The following is a 22,745-nucleotide window of genomic DNA, read 5'->3' as shown; positions in this document are numbered from 1 at the left end:
GCTTGAAACTTGAAAGATTTGTTTTATTCCAGACACCTTTTGATTTGTGAACAGAAACAGTGCAATAAATGGAACCGTTTACCTTGTGTACAGAGTACTAAATGCAATAACCAGCTGTGGACTGACCACTGCCATCATTCCTTGGGTGTTTCAGTTCTTTCCAGCATTGTAATATTTGCTGTATTTGCCTCAATTTTCCCCTTGAGGGACAAGTAAATGATTTTCAATTAAATTAAATTGAAGAAAAACATGTTTATATCAGCAAAACTAACAAAAAAATAAATAAATTCATCTTTCTGGATTATGTCAGATATTGTATCTTTGCTACCAAACACATTATTTGCCATAATGTGCTTGGCTAATCTGAAATAGCCGGCGCATGACAATATCAGAATACTAAAACATAGGTATCGTATTTGTATTGATATGATACCAGCCAAATATTGAGACATAAATAATCCTGAAAGGACAAATACAAAAGTCTCAAAGTGGATTTAGTAAAATTTAATTTATCTACAATTATTTCTCCATACACGCATACAGACTGATAGATTCTTTATTCATTTCCATGTGGCTCATAAATTGATAAGTTACACAATATCATACAGAAGCTGGATGCCAGTACTGGACAAAAAGTTGCAAAAATATCTTTTTTGTCTTTACATCTTTTCTCTCAGTGTTTTGCAGCATATTGTAGAGCAGTCAGGTTAGGTTGTGTTGTCGAAATAGGGCAACGATGAATGTTGAAATACTGTAACACTGAACTCGAACTGATTGGGGTGTGAAGGCAGATGAATTCAAGGTGCAGCACAGTGACATGTAGCAGGTGATTCTAATGCATCGTACGTGTGGTGAGAGCAGAAGTGCAGGATGAGGAAAAAAGCCGGCCTAAAGAACTCACCAGCATGTTAACGATAAAATGAGAATAATATCAAACCTGATCATAGGTGCATTTTTGCTACATTTTAAATCCTCCTCCCTAAATGTTCCAGATAAATCTTGCGCATTAAAATTAACCTAGATTTTTTCTTTTTTTTTGAGCAATTACAAACTATATGAAAATACATTACAGTGAACACAAGACTGGTAAAATCCATCACAAACTGATGGTAGAAGGAGAAGAGATGAACGCACTGACATGTTCAAATCTTTTAGCTGTCACTGAAAACTGAATCCTTGGACAGAAGAACCTTATCTTGAACGAAAAATGTCCAAAATAACTAACAAATATGTGATGGGGGGTAAAGAAAAATGAAGGTAGCATGGCAGCTGGAAAAAGAAACTCCCTCGATATATTAGTCCTATTCTTGAGTTTCTCACGTGTCCTTCTGTGAAGTCTTTTCCCATCTTTTTTCTTTTTCTTCTGTCAGTGTTTTTCTTTAGTCCTCATCTTCATCCTCTTCCTCCTCGTCATCGTCATCTGTTTGGTCCCTGGCGTCGAGGTCGTCTTCATCTTCCACCTGTAAGCAAAGCGTCACAGTCTAACTAAAGCAAACACACAAAACACGGCCAAGTAGTTATTCCTCCATGATAAGGCTCACTGGTCATGATGTCTCCACTACCATAAACTACTTTCACAGTTGGTAACAGACATTAAGATGAAATCTACGACACTCAATACTTCTCTATTTCTAACTATATACACAGATGTGTTTGTATTGACAGAACGGAATAAGTGCAAGGGCATAATTTACACTTTTGTTGTGCTAGTTTCAGTTTGTTTCTCTCAATAAAACCTCTTTCTGTCCAAATGCCATATTTCAGACGAGAGAAGCTTTAAGTCGAAGTTGCCTGCAGTTACTAACATGAGCTCACAGAAATACAATAAGTTTGATAAGCAGCAGCGAGTGGCGCGGCGAAACCTTTGCAGAATTTTTAACAATGAACTGCAACGTTCCTGGTTCAAGTCTCATGAGGGACATTCATTTTTTTCTTGTCACTCCCCATTCTTTTTTTCTCCCCTCATTTCCTGTCATAAGCTTGAACAGTGATGGGTTCTGGCAGTGGGTCTTTGGTAAAATACCTGGATTTGTTGAGCTAGCCAAGAAAACCCTAAAAAGAAAAAACCCCAAAGTCAACGAAACAACTGCAAAATGCAGCATTTGTGGGAGGAATGACAAGTCATCTTCTGTCCAACATGTTAATGTAAGAATTGGGTTATTTTAACAAATAAACTAAAGAAGGATAAGTGCTGGGCCAGCTCTTGTCTGATTTGACGCTGAAAAAACGCATTTCATCAAGTGGTTTCTTTATATTTATATAAAGACTTTAAATTTGTTTTGTATTTTCGTAGTGAAACAAAGATGATCCAAGCTCATGTGGCAATACAACATGTGCCCTTACAAAAAAAAGTTAAGATTAATTTTTCATATTTTCTACTCCTACGTGTTTTGATGAGTTTAGAAAAATATAACACTGAGCATTTGTCTACCGTCTCTCCCAGGTCTTTGAGTCTCTGTTTGAGGCTGTGGATCTTCTGGTCCTGGTCTGCCAGCAGCATCAGCAGGTCGTCCTGCTCCTTCTTGGACTCTTGAACCTCCGTTTGCAGCTTTGCTTTCTCCGTCTGCAGGATGGCTGCTGTGCTGGTGGCTGAAGCCAGCTGCTGCTCCAGGTCTGCCCGGCTCTCCGACAAGCTCTTTGTCTCCCCCTGAACCAGTGAAGAAGAGGGAGAGGACACGGAAGGAAGACACGAGCGTGAATGAAGGTATAAAGAAGATAATGAGACATCTAAAACATCTGAAATAACAGTTTTTTTTTCTCACATTCTTCCCTAAATACACTACTGGAATCCAGGAAAAAAAAGCCTGAATAAAAACACCTGACTGATGAATAATTTAAGTCCAGACTGAGGTTGTATTAAAAAATGGTGCAGAGAGAGCACAGACGTATTGTTGTACCGATATTCTACACACCTTGAGTCTCTCTGTTTCAGCTGTCAGTGCTGTAAGTCTACTCTCCAGTTCTGCCATCTTGGCGGTGTCTAATGAGCTGTCAGTGGTGGAGGCTACGTCTGAGGACTGAAAGAAACCAAAGGTTTATTAATTTGGTGTCTCTTAAGAATAATGTAATATTCTTGGCACAAACTATAATGTTTGAATGATATTTACCCCAGTTTCAGAGCTTCTGAGCAGCTCTTGTCTCTCTGTCTTCAGCTGGTTGATTTCTGCCGACTGGGACTGAACCTGACTCCTCAGAGCCTCCAGCTCCTGCAACAAACAACAAATGTAGCACAAAACACAATATATACATTCTGAAATTAATCTGAAATTAAGAAAGATGCTTTAGATTGATGATTTGATCTTGATAACAAGCACTGTCTGTGTATCCAAAGCCTGATGTATCTGATTCCAAGCAATACATAACAATAATTCCTGATGATATAAAAATATCTCCCCACAGCCCGGAATCAGATACAAGAAAAAAAAAAAAAGAATTAGAACTGGTATTACTATTAGTATTGAGAGACAAACTAGGCTCTGGTCTTTTCATGGGTTTTGTTGACAAAATATAAATAAAGAACAATAAATGCCAAAAACACAGGTTAATTTCTTGCTCTTTAGCTTTTCTAATGTTTTTTTTTAAATCAGAGACAAAATTTATGTTTCAGTCAAACTGGGTTAAACTGTTTGATGATGATGAAGCCCACCTTGAGTAGTTCTGCATTTTCAGATCCTCCTGCTGAACTCCCTGCCGTCTGTGCCACCTCTGACCTCTACAGACACACACAGTGAAAACGTAACACACCAGTCACTTTTACTGTGTTGGGTTAATCTGCTGATTATTACCTTGATAAAATCAATTAGTCGTTGAGTTTATGTTTATGTCAGGAAATTGTGAAAAAAGTCCACCACACTGGCAAAGTTGCCACCTTTAAATATCAAAGAAATAACTGAAACGAACAACTTGAAATCAGCCTTCAGTATGACACACACACAAACACGCACACACACTGATATAGAAGTAGACAATCACTAACCAGGGTGTTGATGAGTGCGTCTTTGTCACCAAGTAGTGTCTGAAGGAGTGTGTGTTGCTTGCGGAGCTCCTCCATCTCCTCTTTCAGCTGCGTCAGCTCCTCCGTCTGCAGCCCATTCACCTGAGAGCCGTCTCCCTGGCTGTTGGACTGACTCTGGTTCTCTTTACCTGATGTTGTAACCACATACGTACACATCCAGTTAAAATGTGAAGACTCAAAATGGAAATGTGAGTTGAATGTAGATGTTCCGTCTCTACTGATTGTCATATATATATGTGAATACATGCGCACAGTACAAAAGCAGTAATTAGAGCTGCAATTAGAGCTATTTTGATAATCAAACACTTGTTTTCATGGAAATAACCACCATTTTAAAAATATTTTCTCACGTTAAAGACAAAACAATTACTTAATTGAAAAAAACAAACCAGCAGATTAATCAGTAATGTAAATAATCATTAGTTGCAGCTCTAAATCTAATGCAATGTACTGTGAAAAATCATGTATAGGGCAAGAGTTCAGACCGATCGTTGTACAGGCTGTGGTCATGATAACACTTTACTCGCTATCTAAATTCCTTAGATATGTCATGGTGGACCTTGATACACTCACTGTTACTACGGAGAAATGAGAAAACCACATCAACTATCAGACAGGTTTTGCATCATTTTTACATGTCTTTTTTTTTGGGTGGGTGGGGGGGGTGGGGGGTCCTGTGTCAGCTTCACCACACCAGAAAGGAACAAATGAAATTGTTCCTGGAAGGAGCAGTTGAACTTGTTCCTTTTAGGGGGAAGTCTGAGCTCTGGGCTTACTAAAAGGAAATTTTAGGACATGCATATTCGCTTTTTTTGGATGGAAGCAGGGGCAACCAGCTGGCCCGTCTTTCTCCACAGTTTAAAAATAGGCTGATCGGTACCTCTGAAGCTCTTTAGTTAACACTCTGTGTCCTGTGAGTTTAATCTATAAACAAACAGCAATGTAAAATATGTCAGTCATGTGATTTTAGAGAGCGAAACATGCTCTGTTTCTCGACTAACAACAGTTTATCCATCTACGACGTGCTTCAGTGCAGCGTCTCAAGCAATAGAGAGGACTGCCATGTTAGCATACCTTTCAGTACAGCATGTGCCAAACCTCAGACAACAGGACTGCCAGTAATCACTACACCTTCCTGCTGTTTGCCAACAAATAGTTGGAGCTTGAAACCGCTCTAAAACCACAAATTGTTGTTTTCACATTTGTGTCTGTAAAATAATCTTCTGTAGAATAAGTTTATTTCTCAAAATAATGAACTATTCCTTTAAAACCTTTCCAATTGTGTGTGGTTACCTCATGCGACCTGCTGTAAGACTGTATCTAGGGATGTCACTGCATATCACTGTTGCCTCATACCTCAGTGATGAAGCAGTAACAGGTTATCATATTCAACTGGGATAAGATCCAAAACTATAAAAACAAGGCCCAGGTGTTTTAAAAAACATATACAAACATGTCCTTTAGGGCATTTACTGCACGTAACACTTGGTAAATCAAATCCATACAGGACTATCAAAGTAATTCTGCCCATTATTAACTTACACTCGTTTATGTTTTTGCAAAAATGCATTTTCCGATCAACAAACCAGAAATATACAACTTCTTCTTCAATTCCCATTCTTATTTTTTCTTGAGGACATGACAACCAGCTGGGAGGTGAACCCACCTAATTTTAGCTTGAGGATGTTGTACTGGTCTTTGTGCTGCTGGATCTGGGCCAGCTGCTGGGTGATCGTAGCCTGCGTCTGTTCGTTCTGAGATGACATGGATGCTACCTGCTCTTTGAGCTCCTGGATCTGAGCATCCTGAAGATCACACGGTTCAAGTAAAACAGTCAACATCAAATGCAAATAACATCAAACAACAAATTAAAAACAAACCACAGGTAGAACTAAAAATGGCACGTGGCATGTGTTTAAGCCTGTTGAGTCCGTTTACCTGTTCTCTGATCAGCTCTTTGTACTGAGTTACAATGTTGTCATGTTGCTCTAACGTCTTCTTCACCTCCTCTTCCTTTTTCTCCTCCTCACTGGATTTGTGAACTGCTTTGGTGATCACACCTGTTTAGAGCAGAGCATCACATCATTCTTAAAACCTCATTAAAACTTTGCAACTGTCACAATAAATGAATCATCACTGGAAGACCAAAAAAAAAAAAAAAAACAGTCCCCGACTGACTGACCCTCCAGTTCTTTGACCAGCTTGGTGAACTCATGGTCGAACAGCATCTGCTCTGGAGACGGAAAGACGGGCTGCGGCTTCTGGGCCGCCCGCGAGTACAGCTCATGTTTGGTGATGAAGCCGAGTTTCTCTACAAAGTTTTCCTTCCCGATGCGTTTCTCGATCAGCTGCTTTAGCTTCTCTCTGAGGAGGACAGAGAGGACAGCGAAGATCTTAGACAGGACACAGCTTTTTGACAGTCACCCTGTTGACATGAGGTTAAGTAATCTGATTGTAGCCTGATTTCTCAAATGTGAGATGAAAAAAGAAACTCGGTTTGCCTCATCAGGTTAGGGCATTTAGAAAATCCACCTGGTTAATGTTTCAGCTGGAGAAGCCCGATCACTTCTCCACATATGTGTTTATAAATGCAAACATACTGTAACTGTAACTGTTTGTTACACACTGAACAAATGTGTAATATAGAACAAGGTATTTGTTTAATTCAAATACATAGTACAAGGAGAAACTTTCCTACTGCAGAGACCTATTTCAAATTCAATGACCAAAAACAAACAAAAAAACCAAGGGGTCCAAGCACATTGTTGTGACATAGAGCACTGTGCAAAAGTTTTAGTGAGGATGCTTTCAAAACTAATGCCATGAATAGTTTTTATTTATCAATTAACTTTACACAAAGTGCAGTAAACAGAACAAAAAAGTCTAAATCAAATCAATATTTGGTGTGGCCAGCCATTGCATTTAAAACAGCACTAGTCCAAAGGGCAGTAAATGTATCCCTGTATCAGCAAAGTAAGGCAAGGAAATGAAAACTGTATTGATCCTCCTGTTAGAAACAATAAAGCAGGACACGAAGGAAGTCAATTTCCATAGCAGAACAGAAGTATGTTTGTGAAACAAACAAAAAGAAGTGCTCTAAAAGGACTTTCCCACTAAAAGAATCTAAGTTCAGCAAACCAAAAAAAAAACAAAACCTAAAATCAAAAGCAGCATTGTCACCTCACTAAATACATAATATGTTATGTTACATAATAAGAGTCAAAGATACTTACTTGGTGTAGTTCTCCAGTGAGTTGTCGTTGTAATAGATGCAGATGCCGAGAAGCAGCGCACACAGGCCCTGAACCAGCCTTTCATCCTCTCCCAGGTTCTCTGAGATCTGAGCTGTCAGCTACAGGAGGCACCAAGTCAAGGATTCCTTCAAGACCAGTCACCTTCAGACTCCCACAACCCTTTTAACCTGGAGGTATATGTTCACATTAGGGATGGGTTCCTAATGGATCCAGTTCCAAGCTGGTAAAATACCAGGATTTGTTCACCTCCAGGACAATTTATTCCTTACTGAATCTTTCATCCATGTTTTCTGTTTAGTATCTTTTGCCTCAGACACCACAGGCATCAGCAATGGAAAAAAAAAACTGTATCTTTAATTTATATTCACTGAATAATAAAGCAGAATTAATATTACTTTCACTGTGTTAGTTTCAATAAGCAGATTCAGAATCGGATTTAGGACAAAATACTTTTGAGTCCCATCCCTAGTTCCCCTTCAGACTAGGAATCAGTTTTTTTGGCACGTTTACCTTGAATGATTGAATTTCAAGATTATGTAAATGTGAAGATTTCACTGAATTCCTAATAAAGTTGTAAGCTGAGCAAAAGTTTAGGAAATGGTTAGTTAATAAGACCATGATTAGATTCAGACAGTCATTGTAATGCGACTGACCGATGGCTTGTGACCTGCCTCAAGGATACAAAGGGAACATTCTCCTGATTGTGTAGAAAGTGTGTGACAGCGATGGGACAGTTGCTGATCCACGTACACAGCAGCATGAGCAGGCCCACCCTCGTCTGTACTTTACTGCCCTGTAGAACACAACATAAACAAAAGAAATGTCAACGCATGCATCTGAAATGACTGACGAGAATCCTACGAAGACCAAATATTTAGAAGTTTATGTACATCACAGCCCATGATCATGACTACTGTAAGAATGGCTACAGTTTATTAGAGTTTGAATCCTTGTCATAGACTTTAAATTAAGTCCAGGCTTCTGGATTAAGTCCAGATTGGGACATTAATTAAGCACATATTAAAAGAGCAAGTTATAGTTTGCATTTACTGAGTGTGTCACAAGACAATCAAGAAATCCAACAAAATTACTGCCAAGTTTTTTAATTCAAACAGCAAAAATTAAGTAAGAATGGGCTGATAAAAAGGCAACAAAAGTGCCTGAACATGAGTCGGTGTTTAAAGAAGCATTTATTTTGACATGGCTAAATTAAGCCATATTTGTAATGAGCTCAGTTTTCTGCCCATCCAGGCATGTTGAAGGTAAAAAATAAAAAAAAGACAAAGAAAAAAATTTGACTCAACAAAATAATGAACTGATAAAGTAAATCATTCCAGGTTAATCTGAAGCACTTCAATCACATCAACCATTAGTTGTTAATAAGGTCATCACAAACAAAAAAACTAGGACACATTTAAAATGAATACAGTCCGAATATTCAAACAAGGTTACGTTCCCCAGAACATGCAGCTACGTGACTGGAAATCAATGTTTTTAAACCCTAAAACATTATCCTTACACTCAGCCATCGGGTACACTTCAACTTCCCAATCTTCTACTATTTTGTAGTTTGCAATTTTTATTTTGCAAATATCTATATTTGTAAAATTGCAATTGAACTTTTACTTTCTAGCTATGAGCACATGCAAAGCAAAAGCCATAAAATGTGTTTTTAATTATGAAAAAGGAACTGTAATAATAAAAAAAGTGATATGAAAGTGATCATGCATTTCCATGAAAACAGCTTTGAGAAACATGTAAGAGGTTTAAGATCTACAACAGACCTCAACCTGGATCTTCTTCCTCTTTACAAAAGTAGGCTTCCACTGGACAGACATTTATAGGAAACCTATGCCGGTTTTGAATAATTCATCTCAATCAACAGCAGAAAAATAAAAGATGATTTTCATGGAGTTGGAATGTAAATTGAAATACTGATTTAAAAAAACAGTGCAGGGACAAGTAGAATCTGTACACTCTACACTGTAGCTGCTAATAAGCTGGTGCATTAACACTTAATGCACGACATGCTTTAAGAAGCGCAGACCCCTCTTCTGTAGTCAAACAAGGGATGTCAAAACTGAGAATATATGGAGATCTGAGCAATGAAAGTGTGGGGAAAACTTATCAGCATTCCATACTGCAAAAACTTACGAAATCACCTTTTCAGATTTTGTCTCCAAATTTGACGTAATGCAAAAATGAAGAGGAAAACAAAAGAAAGGAAAATGACCACAAGTGTTAATTAAACAAACAGAGGTCTGTTCTGTACGTGTGTTTGTGGAGGGGAGTACGGTTAAAACTAAAGAAACAATGTCCTTCCCTTTAAACCATCTAGGCACAACACTAACACAGTGCTTTGACCTAACCAAGCTAATTGACCAAATTCTTGTCAACATAGAGGTTTGTACAATCAGGAGGATATCACAGCCAGGAATTGGAGTGGGAGCTATATGAATGTACTGCACTGGTCCACCTGGTCTCCTCCCAGTTGGGTGTGTCTGGAATACCTTCACTGTCCAGCGACCAAAAGGCAATCTGTTCAGATGTCTAAACCGGTGTGGAAAGACCAATTTCTGTTGCTTGCATCTGCAGTTTCTTTGTTTCAAAGCATCACAGGTGAACGCTGGAACGAGGATTTACTGGTAAATCAAGAGCTCTTCCTTGGGGTTCAGCTCCTTCCACACTACAACAGTCTAGTGAAAACCTGCACATCTCACCACTTCATCTTACCCTCACTAAAAAAATAAGACCCTAATATACTTGCACATGCTGACTCTCATTCTAATATCCAATAATTTCTGGGAAGTCAGGGCTCCCTCATTGATATGCAAATTTACGCAGCAAGGTGCTCCAAAATCTGATCAGATCATCTACTCCATATGGAGTACAGATGGTGAAAGTATCAAGTTTGCATAGTTGCATAGTTCTTGAGTTATCATGTTCACAAGAATGTCTCTATGGAGTGACAGAGTCACAGATGCCAGCATGACGACACAACAACACAACACCACAACACATGGTGCGGCGACATAAAGATGGGAGGCAGAGCCTCTTTGAGGGCAACTAAAAGTCATTCTCCATCACGTGTCACAAGGTTTCTCTGTCATTGCAGAACGTAAAATCAGACAGAGAAGGCTTGAAAGCCTTAACTGCTGTTCAGTGCCAAGGCAGAGACAACGGTTGAAGCTTCCCCCCTCCCAACAACACCCAGCTGCACAGAGTTAACCCCCTTACTTACCTCTAACACATCTTAAGTATCCCGTGACCCACTCAGCGCCTCTCATACTTGGCAGCTCATGAAAAGGAGAGTCTAGTCCCATCCTGAGTTATAGTGATTTATGATACATGGAGGTGAGTTTGACTCTATCTAGTTAGTACTCCTGGACTTAGGCCGGTTTATGGTTTCTCAGAACTAGTACATAAGTCAGAAATCACAAGTGTTACACAGACCCCTACGCCTACAATCCTGGTGCTGGCCCCCTGTTACTTCTTCTGGCTTCTGACTTCACAAAGTAACGTGGGTACCACAGAGAGAGGGCACAGTTTCCCAGATCCACCTCAACCAGACCAAGCTAGCTGATGGCAAGTTTGTCAACCAACAGCCAGGAGTTTCAGCAGGAAGGTGCACGTGCATTTTAGCAGACTACCATAGACTCACACTGCAGAATGTAAAAAACTGGCAACTCCAGGGGATGCATGAAGACAGCTATCTAAACTGAGAAACTACCAGGAGAACCAGGAGGGTTGGATCAGTATGGCTGAATAAGGACAACCTTCATCTCAACACTAAAACCATACGAACGAACAGTGAAAACTTATTGATCCCCATTTAGTATAAACAACATTTGTAAGAAGGCAAATATAGATAAGAGAACTTGGACAGGAAAAGGCCCGAAAGCTGCTGCACCACACACTTTCTGAACAGACAGATAATGGCTTGCAGCACAGCAAATGGTGCAAGATCACAGCTCAAAGCAGACGTTAGGATGATATCAGCAGAGATAAAAACCACAAAAAAAAAACAGCTGCTGTGTCCCTTTTCTATGAACCTCTCTTGGGTCTCCACTTGTGTACTTCCCCACACTGCACTACTGAGCACAGTGAGAACAACTAGAGCTTCCAAATCTGTGGGGAGGAGTGCACCCGTGTGCCACCCTTATGAGGAAGAACTGGGTCATAGCCGTAAGTTAGGGACGAGGGAGGGGTAGTAAAGAGTAAAAGGGCAGCAAGATTCCCCAACACGTGGGCCAACAAGACCCCTACTACATATGCCAAGCCAAAATAACCAGGACATGTGCCACCCAAACACACTCACAGACACAGTACACACACACTTTACTCACCCGCCGGACGATCTTATCTCCCTGCAAAACCACAATAATGTGACACTGTTCTGTTCACTGTTGTTGACACTTGAGAATACACAAACCTGTACCACCCAGACACACAAAGCCTATCAGCATCTCCTTCACTCCACCGGCATAATTTTGATTGTCCTACCTGGGAGAGGATGTTGGTGCACTGCTGCAGCAGAGAGACAGGGGGTTTGCCTAGGCTGGTGGCAAGTTGAACCCTCAACAGTTGCTCCTTCTGGGTGAGGTTGTCCTGCAGGGCGTGAGCCAGGGCCACAGCAGCACACCAGTTGGACAGAGAGTCTGCTGAGAACAGGCCTCCGCACAGCAGCTGGCCCGCTGAGATGGAGTTGGCTGCGAAAAAAAGTCAGAGAGTCAGAAAATAAATAATTGTACATACATGAAGCTGAAGGTATCAGAATAAACAACATCCCATACATCTCTGATTGTGATCATGCGCAAAGCCTGGGACAATAGATAGACTTTTCAGAAACACTGAATCCTATGCAGTTCCAGGCCAAACTCTAAAGTCTGACATTTATCAAAGCATTTGGAGAAAGTAAAAACTATGTCCATCCAACAGAACAACAAGGAAACTGGGCTGTGATGCTTTGGGTCCCTTAACCTAAAGTGTCCAATTCACCGAAAAACATGATCTAAAAAAATTTTTAACCTCTAATTGAGAGCTAAATGCGTATCATACATCCACAGGTGATGCCATTTTATATAATTTGTGGTGCCATTTGCTCCTCAAGGAAAACTTCTACTAACTGTACAAAGAACAGACTTGGTGTAACTGACCATCAATGGTGGAGGGCAGCAGCGTCGCCACTATCTCCCCCTGGCCTTTCTGGTTTTTGTAGAGAAAACACTGGAAACAGTAGAGGACTGCACAGCGAAGCACAAATGGTTGTCTCTCATTCACCATGGACATGAGTAGGACCACGATGGCTGGTCTACGAAGAGATGAAGTAGAGAGATCAGAAAGGAAGCTGGGTCATTAACTGGATTTACCTTCAGAAGGATCTGGGAGATTTAATATCTTGGTTCGCTGGTTGTGTCTTACCTTGGTGGGTTTGAAGGAGCATTGACCGAAGCAAAGTAGTCCTGGTTGACCTGTGAGCCCCTGATAACCTCTGATACTGTGTTGATGGTCTGAAAGAAAGCAGCCACGTCACCAGCTTGAACATAGTTCATTTTAAGGTAGCTAAGCCTGAGCAGGCAGCTGTTCTGTTCTGTACCGAGTTTATTATTACGATTACCTCAGTAAGGATGTCAGCAGGTACACCAGTGGCCATGAGGATGGTACACAACTGCTGTAGCAGGCCACACTGGTACATGGACTTCTGACAACTGGCTGTAGCTCCAGGAGAGTTTACTGGAGACACCATGACTCGCACCAGCTGGGATTAGGAACAGAACATAGATCAATCTGATGAAATGATAATTTAGAGATTTGACCAACAGTTTGAAGTAACTCTTCTCCGTTACCTGTAGCATGAGGTGGAGGTTGGTGACCTTTTGTGCAGACCAGCCAGAGTTATCGTCGCCGACCTCGAACCAGGGCTTCATTCTCTGGATGAAGGAGCCCTCTTTGAAGAAATTCTGGTTGGAGCTGTTGTTCTTTAGCAGGTTGAGCAGCAGCAGCAAACAGTCCTCAACCACAATACCTGCACACAGGGAGGAGGATGGATCAGCTCAGGATATAAATCACAAAACAAACAATGATCTTAACATTTTGTTACAGGCAATTCTGCATCGAAGGTGAGGAGTTTATCTACAGCAATTTTTACCTCCATCACTGCTGCCCTCTTCTGTGATGATATCGAGGAGACGTTCAAACGCATTCTCAAATGCCACAATCTTCTGAATGGCAGCATTGCCTTTAGTCAGCTGCTGAAGCAACAGCAAGCCCTGTTGGAAGGTGGAGAACACGTTGTCAAGTACCTCCTGAAAGTTTGGGTCTTGTGGCATTACATATTTGACTGTCATAGTAATGCGTAGACCTTTATTTCAAAGGTTTTCATATGTGGTTTAGTGCTAAATACAAGCTTAAACTGAAGAGAAAAGTACTCACATCATTGCGAATTACTTCTCTAGAGTCTGCTAATAGGTCCATCAACCTGGAAACACCTGTGAAAGGAAATAAAAATAAAAAGTGTTTCTCACAACAACAGGGACAAAGAAAATACTGCCCTTAAACTGACTCTCTTCTTCATGAGAACTCTTTTTCTTGAGCTGACCAACAGAGGAGCAAAAAGCTCAAGAAAGGTGGACATAAAAACTGAAGGTAAGGTTCCAGAGTAAAATCCTGGGATTTGGAGAGGATAAACTCACCCATGGGGCTGACCAGAACGATGCCCTGGACCTGGGCACCCTGGTTCTTGAGGAGAGCAGTCAAGAGCTTCACCCCAGGCCAGCGCACATGGAAGTCAAACTCCTAAAATCACAACAGCACATAAATTCATTAGGCAGCTGTTTAGACAAATGTTATTACACAGATGTCTTGCCACTGAAGCAGAAACACATCAGTACCTCCAACAGAGTGAGTAGAAGGGTCACATGCTCAGGGTCCTGGATGAACTTCTCTGTAAACTGGGTACCCAGGTCATCAGCCTGCTTCTGGGCATTCTCGTCTGTGAAGGGAGATTGAGAACTAACATCAGAAACAAGAAATTGTGCAGAAGACATCTCTTTAGTGAGTGAGGGCACTAGCTGGTTTGTTCACAGCAAGCAGCCTGAGTTAGACAGAGGTAATTACTGGATCTGTAACCTCTCAAAACCTTCCAGTAATGAAGCTCATGCTCAGGGTGATGCTTGTGAACACACCTACTGGAGAAAAAAAAAAGGGAGACACACAGATGAGGGAAAAGCTGGATGGGAGGGTGAACAGGGCTTTGTGAAGTTACTATAATAGGGATTCTATTGTGTATATACAGGAATGAACATCTAATGTGGAACGAACTGAGAGCTTTAGTGTGATAAGCTACCACTGAAAAACGGGTGTTTCTTCCCTAAAGGTCCGTTACCCAAAATCACAAAACAACACATTTTCTCATTCACCTCTGGTGTTATCAAGCCATGCAGACAGTTTCAGATTTATTTACCCATGTTTTAATATATCCATCTCTTAAGCCCCTTTCAGATGGGATTTATTATCTTCCTCGAGGAGATGGAGTCATTTTAACATTACCTGTTGTGGTGGGTAATTTTAATACCGTCCAGAAAGCGTACGATGTGGGTCATTTTTCACCCCTTTGCCAATAATAACCTGTTTTTCAGCAAACTTTCTTGTATTCCTGTAATTAAAGCCCCTTCCAGAGCAACATCTTTTATTTTAAAGTGGGTCTCTGAGTTTTCTCAGTTAATGCAGGTTTTTGAAAAAAAACAAATGATGTCTCTGTTACTATAAATAAACACATGATCACAAATTTTGTGTAAATGAAACAAAACTATCCGCACTGTTAGATACATTTAGAGGAACACAAGGATATATGTTTTTTTGTCATTTGGGTAAACTCCCACAGACTGAAAACACTTAAAAAAACAACACTAAATAATTTCAGTGTATAATTTCACCACAGCAGTGCAAAAACAATCAGGTATTAAAATGCAAGGATAACAGAAATGACATATTAAGAGACAGCTGGAGCATGTGATGGTATTAGTGAAGCGTTCTTGTTACCACCCAAACACCTTCCAGTCACTTTACCGGTTCCAGCTGATTTTAGTGAAGTTAGTTTTCTAGTAGTACTATAATTACTGCACATTTGGCTTAGTTTCAGTACTAACCAGGCACGGACACATTCTTATGCTTTCCTGAGACAGGGAGAGGGGTTACTGCGTCTGTGAGGGTGGGGGAAGAGGAAGTTTAAAGCTTTTCCCAAAAGCTAGCATTCACTCAACCAGTCTGAGGGAGTGAAGAAAATGAGCTTCCTGATCCTAATGAAGACATGCCAATGACAACAACCACAACCCAGACTTGAATTTTTGTCAGCTTTCTACAATCTGGACGCCACAGGAGGTATATCCAAAAAAGAAAAAAAAAAGAAAGAGACTATTAATGTGCTCCTTTTCTGCATCCCAACCAAGAAGAACCTATGATTTGTAAGTGCTGCTTGCTGATGGTTAGGGGGTGGCATCATGCACAGTCAAAGAGTTTTACCTTCTGATTCATCTGTAGGGTTAAAACATGGAAGAGAAAAGAGAGATGAGAATCTTTACACAAAGCACTCATTATCAGTGTATAGAAGAGGGGAATGCAAATTGACTGATGTCCAGTCGACATGAACTGAACTAACTTTATGCATGCAAACTGAGCAATGGCTCACTCATTCAAAGTCATTTATAGTAGACACATAATGAGGAGGAATTATCTTTAAATGACAAACTGTTTAAGGTGCATGTCATAATTTCTCATAATTGTGGGAGGGTTTAATACCTTGCTCTTCCTCCTCATCATTGCAGATGATGTTATACAGTGTGTCCAAAGCGTAGCCGAGGATTTCAGAGTCAGACCTGTTCAATTTGCAGGGAGAATCAGAACGTCATCAAAAGACAGGTTTCACTGTCAACAGATCTTGTGTCAAAGAGACACCAGATGAAAGAAAAGAAGAAATATTATCATTAACATACCTGTCAGTTTGAAGTATGTTAATCAAGTGATCCATCGCCTGCGTACCTACTTCCATGCGATATTTCTGCAACAGAAGATAAGCAAGCCAAGTTTATCTATACAGCACCTTACAACAAGACAATTCAAATGAGAGGAAAAGGCATTTAAACAAGATATGAAAGAATCACAAGTCAATACCAAAAGACACCCATAAATAGGAAGGTGAAAGAGTAAAATAAAAGATAAAAATAAGCTACAACTGATATAACAGGAGAATAAAAGTTACAGTGCCACTACAGTGAAGGGAAGGATTTGAATCAATCGCATCATAATATCAGAAAACTTGTGTCTTAACTTTGAAGAGCTGTTTCCTTTTTGTTTGCTCATAAAATCAATGAGCAAAATCCTTTTCAAAATAAAGAATTTCAATCAATGTGCACAAAGAAAAGTGACAACAGTGAACTTTGTAGTGTCTTTCTTTTAACATGCAGGAAGTCTGCACATCTATCTCTATGTTTCTGACCAGCGCTGACACCCTTGCTTGTTAATGTGCAACTCTGTGCTTCCTAAACCCCTTATTCATGCCTGATAAACTCATTACTCATGGTTGATGGGGCAGCTAGTGACAAAACTGAAACTGAACGGAACTGAGAGGTGACTTGATGGAGCCTACGCCAATGATTAGTCCATTTTCTGTCAGTGAAGGTAGACTACATGTTAGAAAACACCTCTCAGTGAAACAACACAATTCAGCAGCACTATAAACTCCAAAATGATCATCAAGTGGAATCAACACTTCTCTAAACACCTCTCTAAAATAGTTTCAACAATAACTATAACAATAACATTATAACCTTCATGAAGGTAGGATTTATTGCAAGACAGTTGAATTAGAGCACATTAGTTTTAACTAAGCATATCCAACTTTTCTCCTCATACTTTACCTTAGAGAGGGACTTCAGCGCCCGGACAGCATCCCTGCGGTCTTCTAGGAGTGTTGAGGAAGCCACTCTGTCACACAACTTCTGAATCTGTCAACAAAGTAATCATCATTACTTTTTCCATTCGCATTTCTGCCTCATTTATATGTCTTGAGTGGTGGGGGGGGGGGGGGTTTAAAGATCTGAGTGAGCATGACAAGACAATGTCTCAGATTTTGTTTTTGGTCAAGAGCTGTGCAGAGAGCATTCTTCAGAGGTTCTCGTTCTTTATACTACAAGTGTTGCTTGAGTTTTGATCCATTTGGAAACAGAGCTTGACAATTTAAAATTTAACACTCCGCTTGCTGAGGAATGTATTGTGCATTCTGCAGGAAGATTCCTCTCCAAATGACCAAAACAGGAATGTTTACAGACAATCTGATTATGTTTCTACAACCCTTCTCTCATGCCAGCAAAGGAAACATGTTGTGTGTCAGTGAGTCCTGCGTATAATACTCTGAATGTACATTAAGATAATGATTGTTACATACTGGGATTATACTCTGTGAGGAATTGAGGGTAATATTTGCTTTATAAATTTGTAAACATTATAAATATTTTGGAACATGAGAAATGACCACTATTTTCTGACATTTTTGACTAAAAATTAAAAATAATAAACACTGAAAATACTCATTAGATAGAACCCAACATAACGATGCATAGTGTAACAAGATGAAGGCCTGTTTTTAATCTTTTATTTCCTTTCCTGATATTATCCCTCGTGCTGGACGTGAAAATATTTTTTTAATATTGTTGAACGTACTGTAGACAAATGTTGAGTGGGTGACTGCCAGTTGACATTCCTAATAGCCTTTACTGCCTGTTTTATTTCATTCATTTATCAACTGATTACAGCTCCACGTAGAAAAAAGAGGAGGAGAGGTCATAAACAGACCCACTGCTGCGGACTGACAGATCTGCTACGTTAGCTAATTAGCCTCCTGACTAGCTTGCTGTTGTTCACTCGTTAAGACAGGACCGGGTGTCTTAATCGACCTGGGTGGTTTTTTTTTTGGAAGAAAATAAATCAATCTATGGCGCAAAAGCACCAGTTTTTCTCGGCGAGCCTCAGTTTGTCACATTAACATTGCTAAAATCGCAGCTAGCCCCAGCTAGCCGGGCTGGTCTCCTACCGTCTCCGCTCCGGACGGCTGCGGCCCGGCTGCCTGTCCGCCCATCACTCCTCTGAAGAAGTTCATCTTTACAGACGTCCTCTCGGTGCCGTACTCAAAGCGCCTCTCCTTCTGAAGAAACCCCCAGACTCCCCTCTCTGTGAACTTTGTGATAAATATGTGAAAAGAGAACAATATGTACACAATGATGATTTTTTTTTACACTGTGTACACTGACTGACTGAGACCGGAACACAACTGTGACTGCACTGCGCCTGCGCGCAAACGTGGCGATACGTGGCTGATCACCAGTCAGTGAAGGAGTCATTTAAAGGGCAAGAAAACTCATTCATAACACTGCGTGAAACGGGAAAAATAATAATACAGAAAAAGTAATTCAGTTCATCACTTCGTGAAAGATAATACAAGAGGGGCAAAGGAGGAAGTATTCAATTTTTCTGCTTCACTTACTTCAGTGAAGCAGGAGTAATACAACAATTCAAAAACAAGTTCTGCATCAGAAATACTGAGTTGTAAAAGCACAAAAGTTTCTTTTTTTCAGCTAAATGCACGGACGGATTGGGAGATAATGTGCCCCCGGGCACTGACATGTAAAAGCCCTGTTCCCCCCCAACCCAGCTACACAGAAGCAATGCACAAAAACTGAGAGATGTTTGCGGTTGTTTTGTTTGTGGCCCTTTATTTATGGTTCTATGAAATGATGACTGGTTGATTTCTGGGCTTCTATGCAAGATTTAGTGAAGCTGCCATTTGTAGCCTGTTGTGTGCAATGTACAGCATGAACTTGAAGGTGACCAGGTAACAAAGTGCACAGAAAGTGAAAGTAACAAGGAATCAGCGAGGGTCCCACACCTTATTTTTGCCCCAGGGCCCTTTACCGGGTCATTTCAGGCATGCTGTTTGGTCCGGAACAATTTACTGTAAAAAGTACAATATTTCCAAACGCAGAGTAGTAGAAGTATGAGAGACAGAATACAAACACTTGACTCAAGAACAAGAACGTCAAAACAGTACAAGTACTCGACTAAATGTATTTTAGTTACTTCCCACCTATGTAATACAGTACAGAAATAGAAAAACAATCAACAGAAGACAATAAGGAACTATTTCAGGTAAAGAAATCAGGTATTATATAAACCCACAGTCTCTAAAAGCACATTTGAATTTTTCATATTTTACTTATTAGTTTGGCTGTTCAGTTACATTTTCTGCAAGTTAAGCATTTCTTTTAAGGAAATTACTCTGGAGACCAATAACTAACAATTCTACCCTCACAATACAACTAACTAAGCTTTACAATAACTGCTGCAGAACTGTGTCTCTTATAAAATGAAATATTACCTTTTATTTACAAACATGAAGGTGAAAAAAAAGGATTTGACTGTAAAGTTTAAACTTCCTTAAGTTTACTAAAGCCCTCAAATTCCCTTTAACCCCATAAAGTACAGAGGACATGACCTTCAATCGCACTGACCCCCATCTGCCATGTGACTGCTCTCATGTCTGGGTTCACCATAGTCCCTCACTGTGCTCTTTATTATGTAGCCTGTACCCCTTCTTTTATCTGAACCAGTGCTGTACTTTATCTGCGCAAACCTTAGGAACAGTGTTTCTAAACCCCTGAAGAAAAATAGCACAAGCTGATGCATGTTCACTTAGTAATTAAAGTAATAAAGATTCTGTTGATAAAGTGATGTTGGAAATCGATGAAGCAATCCAGTGTGATCAAATAAATAATTATATACAGCAATTTCAATATGCTGATAAAGCACCTGAGTCATAACACGAAACAAACACCACCCCTTGTTTCAAAAAGCTTCACAGAGGATCTTGGGGAAACATCGCTTTTCAGCAATGGAGCCGATAGCAGCAGGACTGATTTTTCTTCTGTGCCAACAGATTCACAACACAGGTGAGGGAGTCATGTAGTTGTTCTGGGATTTGGTGGAGGGTTTAGAATAATCTAGGGGGAGTTTAAACTCTACATCATTGGATATTTTGATTCCGGTACTATTTAGACTAAATGTTTAGTTTTAAATTAAAAAATAAAGAAATAGAGAACTCCTTATTTCCCACCAGAATTTTATTCCCGAAGAAGGTGTGTGGAGAAGGATATAAATCAACATTTCAACCTTCCTACTGAAAATCTACAGAAAGCATAACTATGGCATTTACTGAATTAATGTCTTAAAAAGTCTAAATAAAGGGACATGCTTGTGGCGTGATGGTCTAAGATGTATGTGATCTGGCCAGGAACTCTTTGTTGCAGGTTCCGTTGCTCACACTCCATATTTCCAGTCTCTCTCTATTGTGAACTGTCAAATAAAGGCAAAATGCCAAAAATAATAACGATAATTAAACATTTACTATTGTAAAATCCTGGCTACAACCCTGCATTTAGCAAATATGAAATAAAAAGCCTGTTAAGTTACTTGACATAATAATAGTTGTTCTTCTCTTCTAGGAGCTCTTCCTGTTGGGGATAACCTTGCCAGCTATCCACAAGAAGCTTCAGGAAATGGCAAAGAAGGTATGACAAGAACTAGTTTCTCTGTCCCCCGGTTTATGATCCTCATAAGGCTGGTGAATGACGAAAATTCTTACGTTATTGTTTATATTCATAGAACCTTTTGAGGAAGAAGCTGTTGCTGCCAAGACAAGAAATGAAAACTCTCTGTGTCAGATTATTCCTGTCACAGATGATCCTTTGACGGAAATCACCACCACTCTGCCTCCAATCTCTGTCAGTAAACCAGCACAGGGAACACATCAGAAACCCCCCCCTCCTCTTCCACCTAATGTGTACTACCTCCCTGTTATACCCTATAACGTTCTCCCGCCTAATCCAGCCAGTGGAGGGTCTTATGTGTATGGACAAGGTGCTGATGGTGCCAGGCTCTCACAAGGAAGGGGTCAGGGTCTTCCACACTCACCTGTTGCAGCATCTGGCATTCTCCCAGTTCCTCAGTGGGTCTTAGATCTTCAGAGAGAAAAACAACCACCAGCGAGCCAGTTTCTTCAAAGCAGCATCAATCCAAAGGGAGATCGAAGACGTCCCCTCCTGGCTCAAAACCTTGATGTTACATCAAGTGAGACGTCGTCTGAAGAGGACAGTGACAGTGACTGAAGAGAGGCTGGAGGTGACTCAATCCTGTAAACATCCACTGGGGCAGATTATAAATGCGTAACTGTGTTTTAAACATTCACACAAATGCTTTCATTTGATAACGGTACATCTGATGTGTTCAATAAATTAAAAGTAAATACTTTTTAAGAGAATTGCAATTGCAATTCAATACCTTTCTTACGGTCACACCAGTCAAGGAACAATGACTGAAGTTATTTATATCACATTTTGTCATTACTTCACAGGAGTATCTAACAATTCATAATCCACTGATATGGCCTCGACATGGACAGATTGACTGATGCGTCAGAAATGGATGGATGGATTAACCAATTAAAAAATATTTAATTGAAGCTTTTAAGCACTTGCTAAAATTGACACCTGTCTAGTATGTGTGTAGGAGCTTTCTAGCTACTATGGTGAGGAACAGAAAGTGTTTGCCAAATGAAACTCCACTGTCATGTCTCCTGACAGCCCACAGCCACATACAAAAAATATTCACACACAACGTTAACGTCTACAAGAAAGAAAAGAAGTTTCAGACTTGTTAATACCTTCTAAAGCCTTTGTTTTTGTCGCAGGAACTGAATTAAATGCTTTTTTAAGACTTTCCAGGACCCGCAGATGTGCTCCGTTTCAACTTGAGGGTGTTTTTATAACTTCGTTATGAAAACATAAAGATGTAAGTCTTGCAAAATAAATATAAGGCTATAACCAAAACTTGTCTCGTCAAGTGCAAAATATTTGGGACAAAAACCAATGAGTTTGCTCTGCTTGCCGCTCAACATGCATCAACAGCTTTAGTGGTCAAATGTTGAGACTTCTGCAGTGAGACAGAAACCACAGTGGGGAGTATCTCGTTTACTCCATAAGCCCGGGGCAGATCTGATAATCTACCCGTGTTGTCTGTTTTTCAAAAGCTTGTCGACATGCATCTACAGTTATTTACAAGATGGAGTCACCTGTAAACAGGACAAACATATTAGTGGTGCTGATATCAGTAGTTTATTGTATGTTAAGTCCAACACATTCAAAATGGAAAGAAAAAAGAAAAAAAAACTAAAACAAAACAAAAAGATTCTCCACCTGCAACAGTTTTGTACTAGCAACAAGTAAAGGGTAAACACCGTAAAATTAAGATGGCAGCCAACTGTTTACCACACCTGCTAAAGCCAAGAAGGTACTTCTATTTCCATTCAAAAAAAGGACTGGAATGATTCACATTGAGGATCCACTGTACTGCATTTTCAACCACAGGAAAAT

General features: G+C 40.0%; 2 protein-coding genes across 7 annotated transcripts; one reads left to right on the top strand and one right to left on the bottom strand.

Moving 5' to 3' along the window:
- Positions 1-540: 540 nt before the first annotated feature.
- On the bottom strand, positions 541-18,589 carry uso1 (USO1 vesicle transport factor). Of its 6 annotated transcripts, XM_041036067.1 has the most exons (27): positions 18,356-18,589; positions 17,184-17,270; positions 16,260-16,324; positions 16,066-16,142; positions 15,790-15,801; positions 15,417-15,470; positions 14,160-14,260; positions 13,962-14,064; positions 13,702-13,757; positions 13,418-13,538; positions 13,116-13,294; positions 12,887-13,027; positions 12,691-12,779; positions 12,426-12,580; positions 11,773-11,978; positions 11,616-11,636; positions 7,952-8,062; positions 7,249-7,367; positions 6,198-6,379; positions 5,954-6,075; positions 5,682-5,820; positions 3,977-4,143; positions 3,647-3,712; positions 3,108-3,206; positions 2,913-3,017; positions 2,432-2,647; positions 541-1,460 (listed from the first exon to the last, which is right to left on the bottom strand). In XM_041036067.1, exons 1-27 carry the CDS (start codon positions 18,419-18,421, stop codon positions 1,380-1,382), a joined length of 2,940 nt encoding a protein of 979 aa, XP_040892001.1. In that variant the 5' UTR covers positions 18,422-18,589; the 3' UTR covers positions 541-1,379. The 6 variants fall into 6 exon arrangements, with proteins under 6 accessions (XP_040892001.1, XP_040892003.1, XP_040892004.1 ...); XM_041036069.1 differs by lacking the exon at positions 11,616-11,636; XM_041036070.1 differs by lacking the exon at positions 15,417-15,470.
- A 1,596-nt stretch (positions 18,590-20,185) lies between these two features.
- Positions 20,186-22,123, top strand: LOC121180992. The gene is made up of 3 exons (XM_041036725.1): positions 20,186-20,267; positions 20,820-20,885; positions 20,980-22,123. Exons 1-3 carry the CDS (start codon positions 20,210-20,212, stop codon positions 21,480-21,482), a joined length of 627 nt encoding a protein of 208 aa, XP_040892659.1. The 5' UTR covers positions 20,186-20,209; the 3' UTR covers positions 21,483-22,123.
- Positions 22,124-22,745: the final 622 nt, after the last annotated feature.

This window comes from Toxotes jaculatrix, chromosome 4 (genome assembly GCF_017976425.1).
Source record: "Toxotes jaculatrix isolate fToxJac2 chromosome 4, fToxJac2.pri, whole genome shotgun sequence".
NCBI lineage: Eukaryota > Metazoa > Chordata > Actinopteri > Toxotidae > Toxotes > Toxotes jaculatrix.
This window is presented reverse-complemented; position numbering and strand designations above follow the sequence as displayed.

Bases quoted from the DNA above. Each gene is read 5' to 3' on its own strand.
- uso1 (XM_041036067.1), bottom strand. From the start codon at position 18,421: ATGAACTTCTTCAGAGGAGTGATGGGCGGACAGGCAGCCGGGCCGCAG. The intron at 14,065-14,159 runs GTACTGATGTGT...TTGTGATTTTAG, and splicing joins TTCTACTCACTCTGTTGGAG to GAGTTTGACTTCCATGTGCG. The intron at 4,144-5,681 runs GTGGGTTCACCT...TTACAACATCAG, and splicing joins CATCCTCAAGCTAAAATTAG to GTAAAGAGAACCAGAGTCAG.
- LOC121180992 (XM_041036725.1), top strand. From the start codon at position 20,210: ATGGAGCCGATAGCAGCAGGACTGATTTTTCTTCTGTGCCAACAGATT. The intron at 20,268-20,819 runs GTGAGGGAGTCA...CTTCTCTTCTAG, and splicing joins CCAACAGATTCACAACACAG to GAGCTCTTCCTGTTGGGGAT. The intron at 20,886-20,979 runs GTATGACAAGAA...TTATATTCATAG, and splicing joins TTCAGGAAATGGCAAAGAAG to AACCTTTTGAGGAAGAAGCT.